At 42.5% G+C, this 19,940-nt stretch overlaps 1 protein-coding gene across 2 annotated transcripts in view; it reads left to right on the top strand.

Moving 5' to 3' along the window:
* Window positions 1-4,604: 4,604 nt before the first annotated feature.
* The window catches only part of UVRAG (UV radiation resistance associated), an 88,348-nt gene continuing 73,012 nt past the window's right edge, over window positions 4,605-19,940 (top strand). For both annotated transcript variants that reach the window (XM_071433645.1, XM_071433646.1), the window contains exons 1-2: window positions 4,605-4,811; window positions 19,173-19,290. In XM_071433645.1, coding sequence (XP_071289746.1) covers window positions 4,731-4,811; window positions 19,173-19,290 — 199 coding nt within the window. In that variant the 5' untranslated portion in view covers window positions 4,605-4,730. The remainder of the gene's footprint in view (window positions 4,812-19,172; window positions 19,291-19,940) is intronic.

Raw genomic sequence — 19,940 nt, 5'->3', positions numbered from 1 at the left:
GACATGGTCTGGTTGAACTTCACAAGGTTCACACAGACCCACTTCTCCAGCCTGTCCAGATCCCTCTTGACACCATCCCTTCCCTCTGCACAGCAGACACAGCACTCAGGCTGGGTGGATGGGCAGGTTATGGATGTGCGAGCACTGTGTGCATCTCCATCTGCCCATCCTGAGTGGTGTGTCCACTGTACTTGCTGCAGCTGCAGGAGCTTCATCTTTTGTGATAACACACTGCAGGAATGATACAGGCAGATAATGGCAACCTTTTGATTTGGTTAAAAGATTCATATGACAGTTTCCTAGGGCATCAGGAAATTACACAGGGTCCTGTGTAATGCCATATACATGGGTGAGTTGGGCAGTACTGCTCCAGCATTACTGCCTCCAGTGACTGCTCATAATTAGGGGCAAAAGAAACCACTCTCCAGCTGAAACTTGCAAATACTCTGCTTAAAACAATGCAACAATCCTAATTAATGAACAAATTGTTGTAAGCCCTATAATTCAGGAACAATCTGGGTTCTTAAATGGCTGTCACCATGTTGAATGGTCATTGTGGTGAACTATACAAGGCAAGTACTAAACTTCTCAAAACTCGTGAAAATCAGATGTAAATCTGAAACCTTATCCCTACAAACTTCTCATTTTATAATGCCCCTGGAAATGGTTCTTTTTCATGCTGACATAACAAAACCTAACAATAAATCTGAAATTTAGAATAAGGCCAAAGTTTGAGCTAGTGTGAGCTGGAAATCTGCCAGGACTTCTTTGGAGCTGTATGGGTTCCACAGCTACAAAATCAGCAATATATCCACATGGGTTTTGGGGTAATATTTGAATTTTTCTCTGAGCAATATTTTACTTTTTAGTCCCTGAATTGTGGGTTAGAGCTCTCAGTCTACATCAAGCAGCAAATGCAATCTCCATATACACAGCAGGTGAACTGCTATGCTAAATAAATAATTTGACTTTTCTAAACATCACTATTTTATCAGCACAGTCTGGTCCTGTCGAAAAGTAGGAAAATCCTGCTATGGTAATGACACATGGACTTAAAATTCAGCAAATTTCACTGTGTAAATCAGTGTCCTGGTGTTCTCTGGGATAGAGTTAATTTTCTCTCTAGTAGCTGGTATGTGATTGTGTTTTGGATTTAGGATGAGAATAATGTTAATAACATACTTTTTATAGAAGGAGAAGGTGAAGAAGTGGGGGAAAATCAGTCACAGAAACACAATGTTTCATCTGAGGATGGACTTTTTTTTTAAAGGATGTTTTGTTTTTTTATATTTTGGGCAAACAAGCAGTGGCATCTTCACAGTGCTTCCATAAATTGTTTTTAGTGATTTATCTCAGGAAAAACTATTCTTACAGCTGTGATATTCTTTGATTTTATATCTAAGTCTAAGCTAGAATTAGCTTTGCTCTCTGGAGGAAATATATCAAGAGTCTCAAAGGCAGAAAGAATTCTCAAAATTTCTTGATATGTAGGTAATTTTGTCATTCTAAATGCATTTTTCACACCTTGAGCAAAGAAATCCCACAGATTTCATCCTAAAAAATCAAGTTTCAGTCATCCAAGGTGAAGATGGAATGCTTAAAAGGAAGGAGTGTCTTGTACTGAATGAGAAATCGGGAGGTGAATCAAACTGATACAACAGGTCCAAAATTACTGTGTTTGAACTTCCTGATCTCAGCATGTCTCAGGGGTCTGGGTGCTTGAAAATAGAACACTAGCTATAGAAAATACTGAAATAGAAGGGTTTTTTTTTTTTTTATCAGAAGGAAAAAAAGAATGGAGACATGCTTTTTCCCAGAAGATCTTCCAAAAAAAGAGCCACTATTTTAAATTAATTTTCCTGATCAGAGACAGCAACATCCTCTACTCACACACGCCAGGCTCAACGATGTCCAAAACTTAAGCTTGAGGTATCTAACCTATTTGATGCCTACATGTAGAATCAAACAATTTGGGAAAAGAAGTCCATATAGATGTGTTACTATGGGATAAACCAGAGAATCACCCAGAAGAAAAGTTTAGCATCTCCATTTCAACTAGGAAGCATTTTGGAGAAAAGCAGACCATAGTGAGCAGCTGCAAGGGAAGGAGCAGGATAGAAGATGACTTCATGCTACAAGGATGGCCATCAAACCCCGGAAAACTTGACTTTCCATTCCAGTTTTTATTTTACTTCCTCTTTTTAACACTTTGGCTTTTGAGCCAAAGTGACCAAAATAAGTGCTGAAGACAACATTGTTACAACACCTCACTGCAGCATGGAATATTACAAACCAAGGAGTACTGCAGGTGAATGAAGGCTTGCTGGGCTTCCAGCAGGATGCTCTCCATGCTGTGGGAGGTGCATGGTGCTGAGGACAGGAGGACTGAAGGAGAGGAGGAGCAGAGGATGGGGTTTCCCAGCGCCGCACAGCACACTCAACCCTTTCAGAGCAGCATTTCCAGTGCTGTGAAATGCACTAGGGACAGGCATTCCCAGTGCCCCTGCAGGGATGGCAGGACTGGTGTTCTCAGGTGTTTTGGCTCAGTCCTGATGGTGCCTGTCAGTGCCATGGGGATGGGCATCTTGGGTACAACCACCTACACTAGGTAGGGATGGGCACAGGCACATGACTGGTGCTCCCAGAGCTGCACCCAACGTGGGGATGGTGCTGTTCCAGGTGGGCACGGTCTCCTCTGTTGAGGATGGATGTTGCCTGGGTGGGATGGGATGGGATAGAGGTAGGTGCGTTGGGCTTTGGTGTGTCTAGGCATCATGGCTGGTATGATGTAAGGCGAGTTGGCCTGATGTGGGATGGCTTGGCATGGAATGGGATGGGTCAATGTGCTGTGGGAAGGGTTTGTCTGATATGGGGCTGGTTGGCACAATGAGGGGCAGGTCCATCTGTTGTTGGGCAGGTTGGGGTGTTATGAGGCAGATTGGGGTGACATGGGGCAGGTAGATGTGCTGTGGAGAAGGCTGGTGTGATGCAAGGCAAGTGGATGTGATGTGGGGTAGGTTCATAGAATCATGGAATAAGCTGAGGTGGAAGAGACTCATCAGGATCATCAAATCCAGTTCCTGGCCCTGTGTAGGACACCACAACAATCCCACCCTGTGCCTGAAAGCATTGTCCAAATGCTTTTTGAGCTCTGTCAGATTTGATGCTGTGACTACTTTCCTGGGGAGCCTATTACAGCGCTCAACCACTCTCTGGATGAAGAACCTTTTTCTAATATCCAACTCAAACCTTTCCCAACTCAGCTTCAGGCCATTCCTTCAGCTCCTGTCACTGGTCACCAGAGTTAAGACACTGGTACATGCCCCTCTGCTTCTCCTACTGAGGACACTGAAGACCTCAATGAGGCCTGCTCTTGTTGTTCACTCTCTTCTCCAAGGCTGAACAAAAGAAGTGACCTCAGTTGCTCCTTACAAGGCTCTCCAGACCCTTCACCCTCCTTATGGCCCTCCTTTGTGTGAAAAACGCCAATCACTTGTTTTGAAAATTTTAAAAGTTTAATAGTAATAAAATGGTTATAAAAATAGTAATGCAATTAGAGTAATAATAATTTGGACAATTTGAATTAGGGCAATATGAGAGAATAGAGACAAAGCATTACGGATGTCCGGGTTCCTTTTTCTGGGCAGCATAAGCCTGAAAAAGGACACCCATTAACAGAGGATTAACCTTAAAAGCAACAGCCTGTTGCATATTCATACACCTCATACATGATGCATAAATTCCATGCAAATACAGGATTCTGTCTGGTCAGTGTCAACTTCTTCCTCTGAATCCTAACAGCACCTTTGAGGCGAGAAGAAGTTAGTTTCTTCTGATAATGGGGCAATAAATTCTTTCTCTCTGAAAGATTTAGGTGTCCTGTGGCTGCTATCTCAGTGCGAGTTCTTTCTTTAAAAAAAAGTATCTCATATAGCATAGTTTCTATTTTAACATTTTGTATAACCTAAAACTATATTTAACACACTACTTAAGAGCAATAATACAGCATTACTTTCTAACACAACATATATAATATTCATTTTAATATTTGTGAAAAGCCAATCATAAAATACATGCATTTTTCACATTTGGACTCTCTGCAAGAGCCTAAGGCCTCTTTTATATTGACATGACATAGATGGATGTGACACTGGGCAGGCGGGCCTCTTTTGGGGGAGGTGGATATGGTGTTGAGCAGGTCGGGGTGATGTGCAGGGGGTGCTGAGGGTGACATCACTCCCGATGCACAGCGCAGGGCCGGGCCCGGCCCGGCAACCCCTCAGGGTCGCCATGGCGACCGCCCCTCGGCCCCTCCGCCGAACTATTTTCCGTCCCCCCACGTGATGACAACAGCTCCCTCACACGTGACGGAGGGCGTGCTGTCAATCAAACTCCATCTCCTCCAATCATCGCCAGCAGTCGGGCGGCGTCCCGCCTTCCGGAAGCGGGCGCTCTAATCGGCGCCGGCGCGCGTTCCGGCGGTTTGACAGGGTCGGCGCAGCGGGGCATTGATTGGCGTCGGGCTGAGCCAGTCGCAACTCGAGAGAGCGCGCGGGGTCCCGCCCCTGCAGGGCGCGGGCCAATAGGCGCGCGGGAGGCGGAGCCCCGCCCACCCCCCGGCACTGCGGTAATATGGCTCCGTAGCGGGCGGCCGGCTTGGCATTGCTGCCGCCATTAACCCCTGCGCGCCCGGCGGCCTCGGGGGAGCGGAGCGGGGACCCTGCGTGAGGATGACCTCGGCTGCCGGTCCCGCTGCCTTGCCGCCCGGCTCCGCCACCCGCGCCCTGCATGTGGAGCTGCCTTCGCAGCAGGTACGGCGGGGCCTCGGGGCGGCGCTCGGAGGGGGCTGAGGAGGAGGAGGGTGTCCTGAGGTGAATCAGGGGTGTCCCCTGAAGTGTGGGGTGTTCTGAGGTGAAGAGGATGCGCTCTTCTGGGCGTGGGACGCCCTGAGGTGTACACAAGGGCGTGCTCACTGAGGTGTGGGTTGTTCTGGGGTGCAGGGAGACGTCTCCTGAACCGAGAGCAGCTCCCTGAGGTGTACAGGGGTTGCTCCCTCGGGTGGATGGGGGTGCTCCCTGCGGTAAAGGGGTAGACAGGTACTCCATGAGGTGCCAGTGGGGCTTCCCCGAGGTCTGGGGGTACCTGAGATACAATCCCCAAGCTGATGGAAGGGGAGTCCCTGAGGCCAGGGGCAGTTTGAGCACCTTTCTCCTAGGCTGGTAGGAAGGCCAGAGGAAGCATGGGGGCTGGCGTCTCTGCCTCTCTCCCGGGGGAGTCAGGTGCTGTTTCCTCTCCCAGAAAACTACTTCTGCGCCTACAAAACATCAGACTAAAGGTGAGAATTGCAGCAGGAATAACACCGTGAAAATCGGTGTTAAACTTGGGCACCTCGTGAGGCCGGAGCAGCTGGGGTGTCTCCTCCTCCTTCTCTTGGCAAGGTGGGGAGTAAGTGTGGATATAACATGAGGTGTATTCTGAAAAGTGCTGAAATGTTCTCTCCCCGTTGCGTCCTTCCTTGACCTAACTTTGTTTTTCCTGTTTGCTGATAGTTGGCTTTTGGCTTACTGGGCATTTGTCCCATGTTTTCATTTTGGAGAGCATTAATTTTAAGTGAGGAAGACTAAGTTCTGCCTGAGCATTGAGCAATCCCTATCAAACCGACTCTGTGCCCTTTCCCCTCTTGCATGTGGTCACTTTGATTGTACAGGAGCTGGAGCAGGACTGGTGAAGGCAGGAGTAATTAGCAAAAGTTTGCTCTTCTTTAGAAATAGTGTAAGATGTGAATGTTGTTTTGGCTCATTGACTCAGTGCAGTCGATGTTATTACGAGTTAGACACACAATCTGTTTTACTTGAGCTGTGTGTTACCAGGTGGGAATATAAAGAGTACCTAGAGAAAAAAATCAGCAGATGTTAATGAAGTGGATCTATAACTGCTCTTTTGATAAACAGGTTTTAGAAGACATCCACTTGGGGGCAAAGGAGGGAAATGGAGGTGGCTGTTGGCCACCTGACCCTAATTTGTGAGCAAGTGCTTACTCTGAAATGTGGGTCTGCTCTGTGTTAGTAAACATAAACATGAACGCTGCTCTGTACAAACAGGAAACCATGGATTGTCCATGAGATCAAGTATGGCCTTCTCCTTACTGAATTTTTGGTCTTATTCTTTCTCAGGCTTGTGCAAGGACCGAGTGAGTGCTGCAGGGAGAAACCTGAGATATTAGTCATTGAATTTCGTTTGTGAAAGTGAGACCAAAACACAGGCTTTTTCTCCTAGGAGCAGAAACTTTTATGGGAGTTCCTAGGAGCAGAAATTGACTCATCAATTATAGGCTGTTCCAGTTGAGTAAATGTTTAGTGAGGATGCTGCTTGTATGTTAATTGTGGCAAGTGTAAGGCTGGGACAGAGACTGAGCTATTCTGCTGTGTGCTCTGCCAGCACAAGGACCATGTGCTGAGGGATCTGTGCACTGTGTTTACTTGGAATCTAATTGAGAGGCTCAGATGAACACACTGATAGCAAATCACCCTCTTTCTTTGTATTCTCTGAGCTCAAAAGTCTGTTACTGAAGTGCAAGATACCTTGAAGGAGCTTTGTTGTGGTGTGATGTGGGCTCAGCTCACTGGAGCTATTTTACTGCAGAATTATGAAACAGGTAAGTCATTCCTAGTCTGTTGTACCACCTCTGTAATGCCATAGTCTGGCTGACCCAAGCTATGTGATGCTGTGTAAGGCAAGGTAATTGTTTGCTGTGTGCCAGCACAAAATCAGCTTGGTGATTTGTTTCAGTAGGCAGCTTTCTCTAGGACACCCAAAGCACATTTTTTTGACTATAAGATGTTATAGTGACTATAAGAATTGAGAGCAGGATGGTCTGAGTCATGGCTATAAATCTCTCCAAAGACAAATTCTCAACGGTGTATTCAAAGTGCTTTTAATGACTGAAGTGACTTTTTAGGGGCAGAAGTACTGACAGTGTGATTTGGATTTAGTCTAGCTTTAATTGTTCCAGTAACATTCACATTGATTAGAAAACAATGTTCCTGCTACTGACACTCTTGCAGGAGTGAAAAGTTAAGTCTGAAACCTTTTGCTACTATGATGGTACTTATGTCAAAACTGACTGACCTCTTCTGTAACTTGTTTGTGTGGCAGGATGACTGGGGCAAAGAATGCTTTTTGCTGTTGTATTCTGTACTTTAAGAAAGAAAAATAGAGGATATGGCTGTAAAGAAATGCATCTGATTAAGCATAAACTTCCCATTTGAATCCCTTAGTAATTGTGTCAGGATGTTGTTCTCTTTTGCTGTACAAGTGAGCACAACAGAACTGAAAATGTGAAATAGCTACGCTTCAGGAGCAGAGATTCTTTAGTAATATCTCTTTGCAGTTGCTCGACTTAAGAAAACTGGGAGTGTCATAATAACTTAAGGATTTCTGAATGCTCAAAACAAACTGTTCAATCCTGTCATTGTAAGCAGTTCAAAGCAGTGGAGGGGCTGGGGGACCCAAACCTTTCAGACTCTTCTATATCCTCAGTGGAAGGGGTTGGACAGAAAAACGCAGCCTGAATGTACAGAGGCAGTCATGCCACAGTCAAATGATCTGCTGAGTGCCACTGTGCTAATTGCTGGCCAAAACAGATTTCATGTGTGGTTGTCTAGTGGCAGGAAAGCACACACTCCAGAGCCAGTGCCTGGGAGGGTGTGTGTGAGGGAGGGAGGGGGATCTGTCTGCTGAGTTTGGAGGGAAGGGGTAAATTGTGCCATTGTGCACAGCCATGAGTAGTGTCAGACCAGGTGACCCAATATTTTCTGTATTTTTCAGTTCACAAATATCTCTTGACAGATTGTGAAAGTTTCTGTGGAGAGGAGCAGCAATGAGGTTTCAGCTGCAGGTGTCAGAAGTGTATTTTAGGGTAGAGCAAAACAGAGCAACCAGTTAGTGAAACTTCTCAAGGATACTCTGTGGCCTCCATTAACATTAAGGCTGGGGTTCCTAAAGCTCCAGTTGGAGTTTTATGCACTTGTATGAGTCCAAGAGCAGTGCTCATCATGCATGGCTCCTGTGGCTTCCATACCAGCATCTCTACCCTCAGGGTTTGACCGTCTAGCCCCTCCTTATCCATCTAACAGTCCATTCATCAAATCCATCTCTCCAATTTGGAGAAGGATGTTGTGGGGGATCATGTCAAAGATAAATGACATCTGTAACTCTTCCCTTGTCCCCTGATGTAGCCACCCCATCACAGAAGGCCACTGGGTTGGTCAGGCAGGACTTTGCTTTGGTGAGACCATGCTGGCTGTTGAATCACCTCCCAGTCTTGCATGTGCCTTAGCACAGCTCCTCAGAGGATCTGTTCTGTGATCTTCCCAGGCACAGAGGTGAGGCTGACAGGGTGGTAGCTCCCAGGGTCCTCCTTTCTGGCCTTTTTAAAGATGGCTACTATGCTTCCTCTTTTCCAATCACCTGGCACTTCACCCAACTTCCAACATCACTTCCAATATCATGGAGATTGGCTTGGCAACTAAATCAGCCAATTCCCTCAAGACTCCGTGGTGCATCTTATCAGGTCCCATGGACTTGTGGACATTCAGGTTCCTCAGGTGGCCATGAACCCAGTCTTAGAGCATGAGGAGCTTTGTTTCCCCAGTCCCCATCCTGCTGTCCATCCATTCAGGACGTGCAGGAAGAGAGGTTGTCATTGAAGACGGAGGCAAAAGAGTTGTTGAGTACCTCACCCTTCTCATCAGTTGTTACCAGTTTTCCAGCATTATTTTTCAGGGGGTAGCACCTTCTTTGGCTTCCTTTTTCTGGGTAGCATATGTGGAGAAGCCCTTCTTTTGCGTCCCCTGCCAGGTTCACTTCCAGATTCGACTTGGGTTTCTTTCTTTAAAGATGTGCATCACTCATACACAACATTTTGAGCAACATGGCAGAAAGGGATGATTCAAAGTGTGCTGGCAAATGTGTTTGAGGGGTCTTGTGTAGGAAAAGTGAAGAAAGTTACTGTATGGGCCCAGGGCGGCACATGAACAAGACTTTAAACTAAACAATGAGAAAATAATATCTTATTAAACATTTCTTTTTTATTACTCTTGTTATATATTCTCCTGAGTTATCTGAAAAAAAAAAAAGACTGATTCTTAAATATTTTACTTCCCCTTTCCTACAAATTGTGGGGGGAGGGGGGGCAATCAGAATAATGGATGGAAAGTGTTGTATTGGAATATTGCTTTCGCTTCTCTTTGACACACACTGTCTTTAAATGCTGAGTGGGAGGGAAGTGCTGCTCCAGTGAAAGGCCACAGTGTTGGTTGTGACCGCTGATCTTACTCAGTTGTATCCATACCCAGCTGTATCAATGTTTAGTGTTTGTTAGAGATAAATTAGGAGGAGTAGTTGTTAAAGTTACTGGAAAATTGTAATTTTAACCCAAAAACTGGCTGTTAAGCTGGGGCTGGAATTTTGCTATCTGCAGTGTACTTTCTGTAAGGGATACAGGAGTGTTTTGCAGACAAAATGATCTGTTGATAATGAAATGATCTGTTATGTCCAAAAACTGCACTAAATCCATTTTCATGCTTTATTTGGGATGTTTGTGGTGGGTTATGGAATGCTCTTAATTGAGCAGCTTGGTAGCTAAAGACTGAAGTGTCATTTATGAAGGGAAACTGACTTATTTGCTCTTGATTTATCATCCAGCAACAAGATAAGCATTAATATGCTTCAGGTTATTAATCATCATATGCTGCTTGCTTCTGCAACCCAGAGTGTCCTTTAGTGCTCTTTAAGGTCAAAATTGCCATTGTTTTGATTTTGTTGTTGTTTCTGTAAGGCCCTGTTTACTTTTTGGGTGCTTCCTTCTGAGTATCATCTTGATATTCCCCGGTTATTCCCACAGCAAATTTGGACTAATGCTCCCTTCCCCAAGGTCATGTTAAGAGGCTTAAGGGACTTCTCTCAACTGCTGCAGTGTTATTAACGAGATGGGACTTGCACCCTGATGTTCTTTTCTATCTGGTGGGTTAGTTCCCATGCTGTGTCAAAGAAGCAGCTGCAGTTGCAGTCTTTCATCTTGAGACTAAATACTTACTTAGACAAACTCAGAGAAAAGCATCAATAAGGAAAGATATTATTTCTAGCTACTTCTAAAAGGTTTTGGTTAAAGATGGAAAGACTGTCTAGTTTCCTGTTATTTGCATCTTATGTAAACACCTAGCAAGAAGAGCTTTATCTGGCCAGTGGGCAATATTTGTAAGGTTTTCTTAGCTATAGTTTGGAGCACTTTTTTAGGGTGTGCTGAGAGTTCTTACTCTTTGGAGCTGTGGTGTTTGCCAGCTTGCTGGATCTGTCACTCTTGATGTTATAGTGACCATAACCAAATACAGCTGTTGAAACAATACCCAGAAAGAACTTTATTTGCCCAAGACCCTGCATAGACACATGATTTGGCTTTTGAACCCTTCCTGCTAACGTTGTCTTTAAGCTAATTCTGTGTATTGAGTCTTGTTTTGCCACACCTAAACAGCTATCCTGTTTGTCTCCCAAGACTGAATCTGTCTTCTGTACCTGCCAATAGGTTTTAAACAAAAGCCTTTTACAGTCTTTCTGCAGAAATTAGCACCAAAGAAAAGATGCAGAAGATTAGTGAGTTGTGTGAACATCATGAGCTTACATCAGTTTTAGTCTTAGTTCTTTCATTCATTCTGGACTCTAAAGTAAGTGGTGTAGATTTTCTACATGTGATTGTGGAGTACAAAGAGAAGATTTGTTGTGCCAGGTGAACAGTTACCAGCTGTTTACATCATTTCGTGGGGGTAGAAGTTGAGTTTTGAGTTGCTCCTTAGTGTAAATGCAATTGCTTAGTGAGGAAATAGTTCAGAGGTTCAGCTAATAGGAGGGGGTGCAGGGAAGGATAGACCAGAGAACACAGCTGTCTTTCAAGAGTAATACATAGTATTAAGTTTGTTCAGTTACAGTATAGTCATCTGTTTCAATTACTTTCTGGTGTGACTGTTGCTTTAGTTAGTATTAAAGGAGCAGATAATGCCATAGACTAAGGTATTTTGCTAGATCTCACATTGACTTCAAATGTTGCATTCTTTAACTCCCTTTAACTCCATACTGACCTTGCAAAGGGCTGTTTTGCATTCAGATAGCTGGAAAATAATTATACTTCTGCATGGACCATGTCAAGTATTGAGGCAGTCCTTATTCTTCCTGTTTCACTTTCTCCTTGTGTGAATTAGGACAGACTTGATGTCTTTTGAACATCTTCCATTTGCTGAGTGTTCCTGGTGAAGCTCTCAGTGCAGTACAGAAGCAGGAGCAGCCATGGCATGGGGCATGGATGATTAGAAACTTGTATTGACCCTTGATGTGCTCACATGAAAGCTACATAGCTGTTTTCCTTCTTAAGGGAAACTTTCAAAAGCCTTTCAGATGCCCAGAAGTGTAAAGGAAAGGAGGCACTTTGATTTAAGGATCTGTAAACTAAAATTCACAATTGTGCATCTTGGAAAACTTTGAGCCCATGTTGATGAAATAGCTTTGATTTTTCTTGTGGTCATTTAGTCTGGGTAAATCATTCTGCACAGGTTCAATGTATCTGTTTCCTTGCATAAGATCTTTGGGAATGTGAGGTATGTGATGTATGTGAGTGTGTTGCACCTTCACAGGAAAAAAGTGTAGTTCTTTTCCTACAGTGCATGAACCAGTGTTGTCCTCAGTTCTGATTCCTAGTAGAAATTGTTTTCTTAAAGGCACTTGCAAGAAAGTATCTTAATCTTAGAAAGGGAAAGGAGTTCCTGGGTGGCTGTTGGTCACTTGACATGGGGAAATGGAGATAGGAAGGAGGTGCAGTCATAAGGAGAACTACAAGTGATTCATTGAACTAATTATGGCTGTATATGAACTAATTTTGACTATGTAACTTTGAGGGCCTTGCTGTCTTCAAGTGTGTGCTGGAAGACATTAAAATAGAATTCCTTAAAATTCCTTATGGTGTGTCCCGCAAAAATTGCATATTAAATGCTTCTGCTTTGCATCAGAAGTAGATCTGAAAGCCCATTTGATTCTCTTGACTCTGAACTGTGGAAAACTGTTAAATTGCAAACCTCATAAATCTTCCTAGCAAGTGTGTTAATTAGAGTACAAGCATTTTCTTGCCCTTCCTGTGGTTTTAAGTTACCATACATCTGAGTAATGCCTAAACTTCCCCAGTCCATTTCTTGGATATTAAAAGCTTTATGTTTTGCAGCAGAGGTGACCCAAACCTTCTGTGCGATATGCTCCACTTAAAAAAAAAAAAAAAAAAAAAGGAAAAAGGTGTTAGATTGGAAAACGAGGCAGCTTGAAAACTTAGGTAAAATTAATTATGAATTTTTGTCTACCATTTGACTTCTAAAAGATTGGATCATGTGATTGCTTCTTAGTATTCAAACTGGCATGAAGAAGTGAAAGCAAATAGTGAAAATCTGAGGAAGTTGGAAGGTGCCATATGGAGGTGTAGAGCTGTGCTGTGATAATAAATAATGCTCATGTTGACTAAATATAGATCATATTTTGGGAACCATTTTTTGTTTTAGGCCTGGAGGTTTTATGCTTTTTAAGAAAAAGACCCGGCTCAACCTGTCTGCTATGAGCCCCAAAGCACACAGAGCCCTGTGTTTTAATATGACTTAATTCTGACAAATATGCAGACATCTAAATGGCTGACATTGCAAGCTCAGGTCCATTCAGTTCAAAAACAGTGGATTTGCTGTAGTAACATTTGTGTTGCTAACTAATCTTGCCTTCTACTTTAATGCTAAAATAGTTGGAAGGATTTTGTTAAAATTCTTCTAGAGCTTCTGTGGGTCATAGAGCAAAGAAGCAAGCTATGAAATTCATGTGAAAGCCAGGTAAAAACAGAGTGTGTACCATGTCATACAGAGGTCAGAGCTGATCCTGATCTGAAAAGAATTCGGGGAATTTACTTCCTTGACAGAATTGTGAGGAAGGCACCAGTCTGAAAACAGAGATGGTGCCCAGAGATGAAGACTATCTTGGTGTGTCTTGATTAAAAGCTGTTTGAGAACTAGGGTACTCCATTAAAGGCTAAGGAAGTAGAACTAGTGCTGAAATTTTAGCCAGTGTTGAAAGTTCTTTGTTCTGGAAATACAATAATTGCTTTTCAGTTCATCAGGCTTCTGAGAGAGCCCTGAGTGATGATTAATTTTGGTGAGTTTAGGCTAAGTAATTTATGTAAACTTCTACTTTGCTTGTGCAAGATGATTTCCCAGCCTTCTTAATGCTGGTTTTACCATTGTATTTACATTTCAGGCAAAAGTAAGTTTCTGGTTACGTGGATTGTATGGAAAGTCATCAGGAATGGGATGAGTGGGGCAGCCTTTTTCAAATTCAGTCACAGATGTATAAAACTTTCTCCCTGGGCAATTGAATTTAAGCTTGATTCTGGAAAATGTATTTCTATTTATAAAATTCTTAAAAAATCTGCCTGGTGGAATTTTCGAAACTTGCTTATGGCCATGGGTGCAGTGAGCCCACTGTCACTTAGTAACATCTGGAAGTTTCCAGCCAAACCCTCCATTCACGGAGGGGGCTGTATGGTGGCATCTTGGACGGTTCTTGCTGGAAGAAAGCGAACTGCCTGCCTTGCTTAGGTTCAGATACTCCCTTGACACCTTTGCAAATTTACTTAGCATGTCAAAGGGCCTGCCGAGAGCAGAATTCATGAACAGTGTTGCTAAAAGAGCCAGTGCTAAAGAGGGGAGACCGTGCTGCTGGGAGAAGGCAGATGTGGGACAGGGAGGAAGAAGACAGACCTCCCCATTTGCCCAGCTGTGAGCCATTAGATCATCCCAGCTGCCGACAGCATGTGATTAGAATGGGCTTTGCTGTTGCCCATATTAGTGACCTGAGCTTCACAATTGATACTTGGAGCCAGAACTAGAGTCAGTGGGATGGCTGAGTACCAGAAATAGAAAATGATGTTTGGCTGTGTTCTCATCCAGCCTGGATATACTGACATTATTTTTTTTTTTTTTTCTGAGGGTCATCAGATTCTTGTAAAGGAATAATAAAGTGGTTAGGATGGAAGAGGAATCAGAACTCTCCATGCTTGCTTTTGCTACCCATTATATGACCTTGAACAAATAGTCCTGAAATTCCATGAATACTTGAGGCTGTTGTCCTGCCTGTTCTCCTGCCTTGAGCAGTGCAGACCTTGTGTTAACAACAGTGCACTTCTCTCTCATTTGACTTGCTCCCTTTTCTTACCTCCCTGCTGCATCACCTGTACAGTGATTTTTATTAATGATACCAGATTATTAGACAAAAACCAGTGACTAGCTTTATCTCTTCTGTTTCTCAGGCCTGGAGGAAAGCAAAGAGTGGCATCTGGATAAGCTTAAGCCATAAAGAAACTTAAGTGTTGAAGTCTGCCTCCTCTGTCCTCTTCTGTGGTGGGCACATCTGTGCAGCTGTAGGGAGCTGAATTGGAGGAATTTAGCCAGATGTTACCCTTACTTACCCAGTTAGTTACCCTTACTAACTTTTGGTTTTGGCAGCTTTACCTTGGTTTAATTTTTTGATCCTCACCACAAGACTGCACAAAACACATTGTGCAGGATGGGAACAAGCTGAAGGTGGCATTCTAGGCAGAGGTAGTGAAAGGTTATGGTATCTTAGTGTTGAGGGAATTGAAGCATGAAGGGACCAGACAGTTTCAGTCCTTTAGGTCTCAAAAGACGTGGTGGACTGTCTAGAATCATCTGATGAAAAAGCCATCTTACCAAATCTGATGAAAATACTTGATTGTGGAGCAGTGTGATTTGTTTAGTGTGAAGCTGGTAATCGCTGAGCAGGGATGGTATTGCTGTGCTCCACAGCAGCTCTGTTAAGATGCTCTTGTAGTATTCTGGGAAGGTGCTGTTCTGCCTCTGCAGGCATGAGGGATGAAACCTAAAGGTAGATTCTGCTTTTCAGATCTCTCCTACAGCTTTCCTGATCAGACTTGCTATGTATCTTTGGGATTGCTGTCTGCTTATGACCTGTGCTATCTTTAGATGCAGCAGTGTTTTTAAAATACAAGCTACTCAGGATTTCTCCTAATGGAAAATAAGCGTATCTCTTCTCCTGGTTTGTAGTCATTTATCTTCAACAGAGAAGGAAGCACTAATTTCTTTCATATGAATCAACATGTAGTTGCTATATAGCTGTTCCTTTTAATCAAATGCAACTCAGAATGGCAATTAAAAGCAAAGGATAACCAGGCCTGTAATGTAATTTCACTGCTCCATTGGCTTTCTTGGGAATTGCAAAGGTCTAGGACAATTGTAACCAAAATAACTTGTGTCACAGCTCCCTGAGAATGACCTGTTAGACCTGCTGTGCTACTATGCTAAGCACTGATCCAGATATGCCCCTGTTAAGGCGGCATGTGCTGAATTGAGAGCTCTTGGAAAGGTTAAACAACCTTTTCCGTGGTATTAATTCTGCAAAAAGAATGTTTTTTACTGTAGGATATCTCAATAAGATACTTGCTATAGATGCCTCTCTGAGGTCTTCAGTCCTGTATTGCTGGTAACCTGTAAACTCTTTGAGGAGATAGCAGTGAAAATTAGCTATACTCATTGCATATCTTACTGGTTTGTTTTTTTTTTTCATGAAAACAGGTCCTGCACTATCATCTTGCACTCATGCTGGCCTTTTTGAAGTTAAGTGACTCATGAGGCTGCCACGATGCTTAGATTGTTTATTAGCCCTTGTATTTTGAATTTTAAGGTGGGCTTTTAGAATGACTGTTGTGGCTGCAGAGCATCTTATCCTGGGGGAATCCTCCCTCATGATGAAGATTTCTTGACACTTTTACAAAAAGAGCAAAATAGCTGAAACTTGTCACTAAAAAAAGGGACCCTTTTCAGCACTTCACCTAGAAGGAGGAGGAAGTGAAAGAATTGTGTATTATCTGCAGTTGCTGCATTCAACAGAGAGGGTACTGGTTTATTCTCTAAAAAGAGTTGCTTTTGCAGTTTGAAATGCTCTGGTACCTCATTGTGCCCTGCCTTCCCCTTGGCTCGTGGCAGTGCCAGGCTCTGTTGCTCCAGGTACACTTCCAGCTGTGGTTTCATTCCAGCCATTCTCTGCCTTCAGCCTCTTGCTGCTGCCTTGTCCCCTCCTTGGTCTGCTCAGCTGCTTGTCCAGCCATGTGGTCCAGCCATACTGAGGAAGTGAGCTGGTGAAACTAACCCAGGAAAAGGGAGAGGTGCTTAGTTTCCATCCACACTGGTTCCCAGAAATGATTCTGTGAGCAGCTGCTGCGCAAGTGCTGATTTATGGTGTAACGAACAAGAAAGGGTGATGCAGTGCTGGGAGTTGGCAGTGTTTGGCTGATGCTGGTGCTAGCTGAGCTGCAACACAGTGGGGTTTTTGTTTCGTGTATTCCAATGTCTCCAGCACAAAATGATATGAAATGCATAGGAGGTAACACCAGATATTTAAAACTTCCCTCAAAATAATATTACTTTGTCACAAAACAAAGCCCTTGATGAGGAATTTTAGAACCTATTTCAGTTGTCTTTGGGTATGTCTTTGTAGCTGATAGTCTCCTGGTTTCAGCTAATTATCTTTGATCAGGAGAGGTTAATTAACTCTGAATGTTGCTGCTGTAGAGTTCTGAGGAAATTTGAATAATTCAGTATAATATCAGGGAACATAGTGAGCGAACGGGAAGATTTATTATCAAGTTTCAAGTCTCTCTGTCATCATGACTTTGCTAAAGGGGTAGGAGGAGAGTGCTGGCTAAGCTGGAGATTCAAATAGACATTCATTACCTGGTGCACACTGAGCTCTTAACTATGTTGTGGTCTCATAGCCCCACATTTAATTACCTTCTTCCAACAGGCTTGGGATAAATGAGACTTTAACCCCCAGATGCTGAAGGTTGCAAGGAAGTCACAAATCATGGAGATAAGGATTCATGTCTTGTTCAGAGGTGCAGGTGTAGGTTAGGACACTCCACAGTTTTTGGGTTTCTTTTCCAAACCTTGTTGGCCTCATTGTGTACTGTAAATGGTAAGAAACTTGTTTGACTTTGCTTGAGAACTAATCAATGAAACATATTACTTAAAGCAGGCGCACAAATTAGTTTGCAATCCTAAAGAGACCTGGAGAAAATTGCTGTCTTAGTTAGAATACAGGGTGGACTATTCTTTGTAAGAGATGGAAGGAAAAAAAGATACCAGAAATGAAGGGAATGAGCATGGTAGTTCATTGATTTCTCTGCTACTGATTTCTGTTGATGTTAATTAAAAGAGAGATGGCACATAAAATTCTTGAATCATTTTTATGGGTAACAAAATTCATGTGCAAAGCTGTTTCTTAAGGAGTGTTTCAGTTGCATATATAAACAGCCAGCGAAGCTATGCAACTCTGAGGTTAGATGTGAAAAAAATGCTAAAGGTCCATATGGCTTCTTTTAAGTGGGGCATAATATTTCTGTTGACATTTTTGATACCACTTTCTAAGAAAATAAGACCATGTAGTCTCACAAAATGTTTTTTGTTGGTTGGGATTTTTTGTTTTTAATTTTGTAGTCTTTGTATATACTAGAGGTACCTGGGCATCCCATCTCAGACTCTGAGTCATAAACTCTAAGTCATAAACAGACTTTGAATGGAATGACTCCATCAGTGATTTTTAGGCTGTCAAACAAAAATTGAATATTCCTCATACCTTTCCATAAAGGAAAACTAATATACTGCTGGAGTGGTGTTTAGTGATATCAAGTGTCATACTGTGATTCTAAAACAGATTACAGCCTTTCAACTCTTGTTAAAAGCCTTTTAAGACGAGCAACAAACAGGAAAATTGTCTTTTGGTTTCAAAAACTTTTAAAATATGCTTTTGGTCAATCAGCTTTTAAGGTGTATTCAGCCTTACAAATAAAGACACTTTTGGAAAAAAAGTGGTGTACGATGAACTCTGAGGTAAAAGTATGCACTAAGCAGTTGTTTGAGGCTTGTTGGTGTATTGTGGTGATCCACAAAGTATGTGGAACCATTTGTCAATGTCCCCATGGTAGTGGGTGAGACACTGGTGAGTCGAGAGATTGTTTGGGAAAATAAGCCACTGAAGGATTTGGTGAGAACTTTATGTATTTGAGTTGGCAGTTCACTGGGTGCTGCATTCCTGGGAGGCTGTTTGAAGCATGGGTCTTCAAAGTTACAACAGAAACAACAGCTAAGCAATGATTTAAGTGTGAAATTAAAATTGCTTTGTTAACTAGGTAAATTTTATAAGATGTTAATAATGTAAAATATTTATCAAAGATTAAGGGTGTGATGTGCCTTGAAGCTAAGACCTTAGCCACAGCTATTAAAGCTGCTGGGCACAGAGAGGAGATTGATTTGATCTGATGATTTCCATTCAAGGTGCAGTATTGTAGTAAAACCAAGATAATATTGGAGTTGGATAAAATCACTTAAACTAAATATTTTAGTGACATATCCTCCTGCATTCATTCCAATGGAAAAGTATTCTCTCATCACAGCAGCTGGTAACTGACAGTGAAAATCTCAAATTTCACTGTGCCCTTAATTTTCCCTGAAAATCTTGATATGTCTTACTGATGTATTTTACTTTTATTTAAGGTTGTTAGAGCAGTTTCCAGGATTACCATGAAATCAGGAAGCTTTGTTCAGCAGTTCCTTATAGCTCTGCATTAGGTGGTGATTTGTTTGAGCTATTTGTCCATTAATGCTTGTTGAAAATAGCTTTGGCTGGGAAGTGTTTCCAGTGAGATGATGTAAAACATCTGGTGATGCTGCTGCTGTGTTCGAAGCTGATAGTGTCACATTGCTTGGAACTGCTCCGAGTCAGGGTGATTTAGTCATGTGGGATAAAAATGTCATACAGGACGTGAATAAGAACAGCTTCTTTTGAATATCAGAGTTGCTGAATCCAAGCTTGCAGGTACTTGTTGCTTGTCCTGTGGCTTTGCCGAATCCTGGCTGTTTACACTTGCTGTCTGACAGAGAAAATTGAGTGTTTGGTGGGATTTTTCTTTTTACAACACTGGTTTGGGAATCATTAAAATGCTTTGAAAAAAGAGGAAGGGTTAATTATCAATCTAAGAAAATTCTTTGATTTTTTTTTCTTATTTTTAGCGCCGTCTTCGTCATCTTCGGAATATTGCTGCACGTAACATTATTAATAAGAATGGTCATCGCCTCTTGGATACGTACTTCACTCTTCACTTGTGTGATAACACCAAGATTTACAAAGGTAAACCAGGCTTGCTATCAACCTTTTTGCTAGTTAATCTTTGAGTTCTTATGATATGAATTCTCTTTCTTCCTTTTTTTTTTGGTCTTGACAACTTTGTGCCATTAGTTGCATCACCTTTGCTAACACTGCAAAAGAGCTCTTTAGTTTCCTCAATTTCATGAAAGTTTTCAGTGTTAGCAGCCAAGGAGGCAAAACAGATTACAGGTTTTGTAGTCTTTTAAATCAGCCTATTTTTGTCATTGTTCTTCCCTGAGTGATGATGTAAGGAATTGGGAACTTCCAAGGGCACATAAAAGTTAAAGCTTTTGGAGCTTCATTTGCCTTTTGTGGGGAAGAGTGTCCCACTCTGTGCATACCAGTTGTTTTAAAGAGCATACATCAGCACATACTGTTATCAAAGTTTTCAAAAGATAGAGTTGTCAGCCAATGACATGAAGCATCCAGGCACCTGTTCTAGTTTACATAACTGTGTTTGAACATTAGATCTCCTCTCTTTCTTGCTTTTCTTTCCCACTACGGTATATAGTTCATTGTGGAGAGATGTTATTAAAAATATGTTTTCATGCTCTTTTTGGTGTGATTGGAGATGAATTTTGATTTTCTCTTAATTTTTATTTTCATTGGGTGCAGTGACACATCTGGCATCT

This window comes from Agelaius tricolor, unplaced genomic scaffold (genome assembly GCF_023055355.1).
Source record: "Agelaius tricolor isolate 1412-34295 unplaced genomic scaffold, bAgeTri1.0.p SCAF_9, whole genome shotgun sequence".
NCBI classification, from domain to species: Eukaryota; Metazoa; Chordata; class Aves; order Passeriformes; family Icteridae; genus Agelaius; species Agelaius tricolor.
Note: the sequence above shows the minus strand (reverse complement) of the source record. Positions and strands in the feature narration are given on the sequence as shown.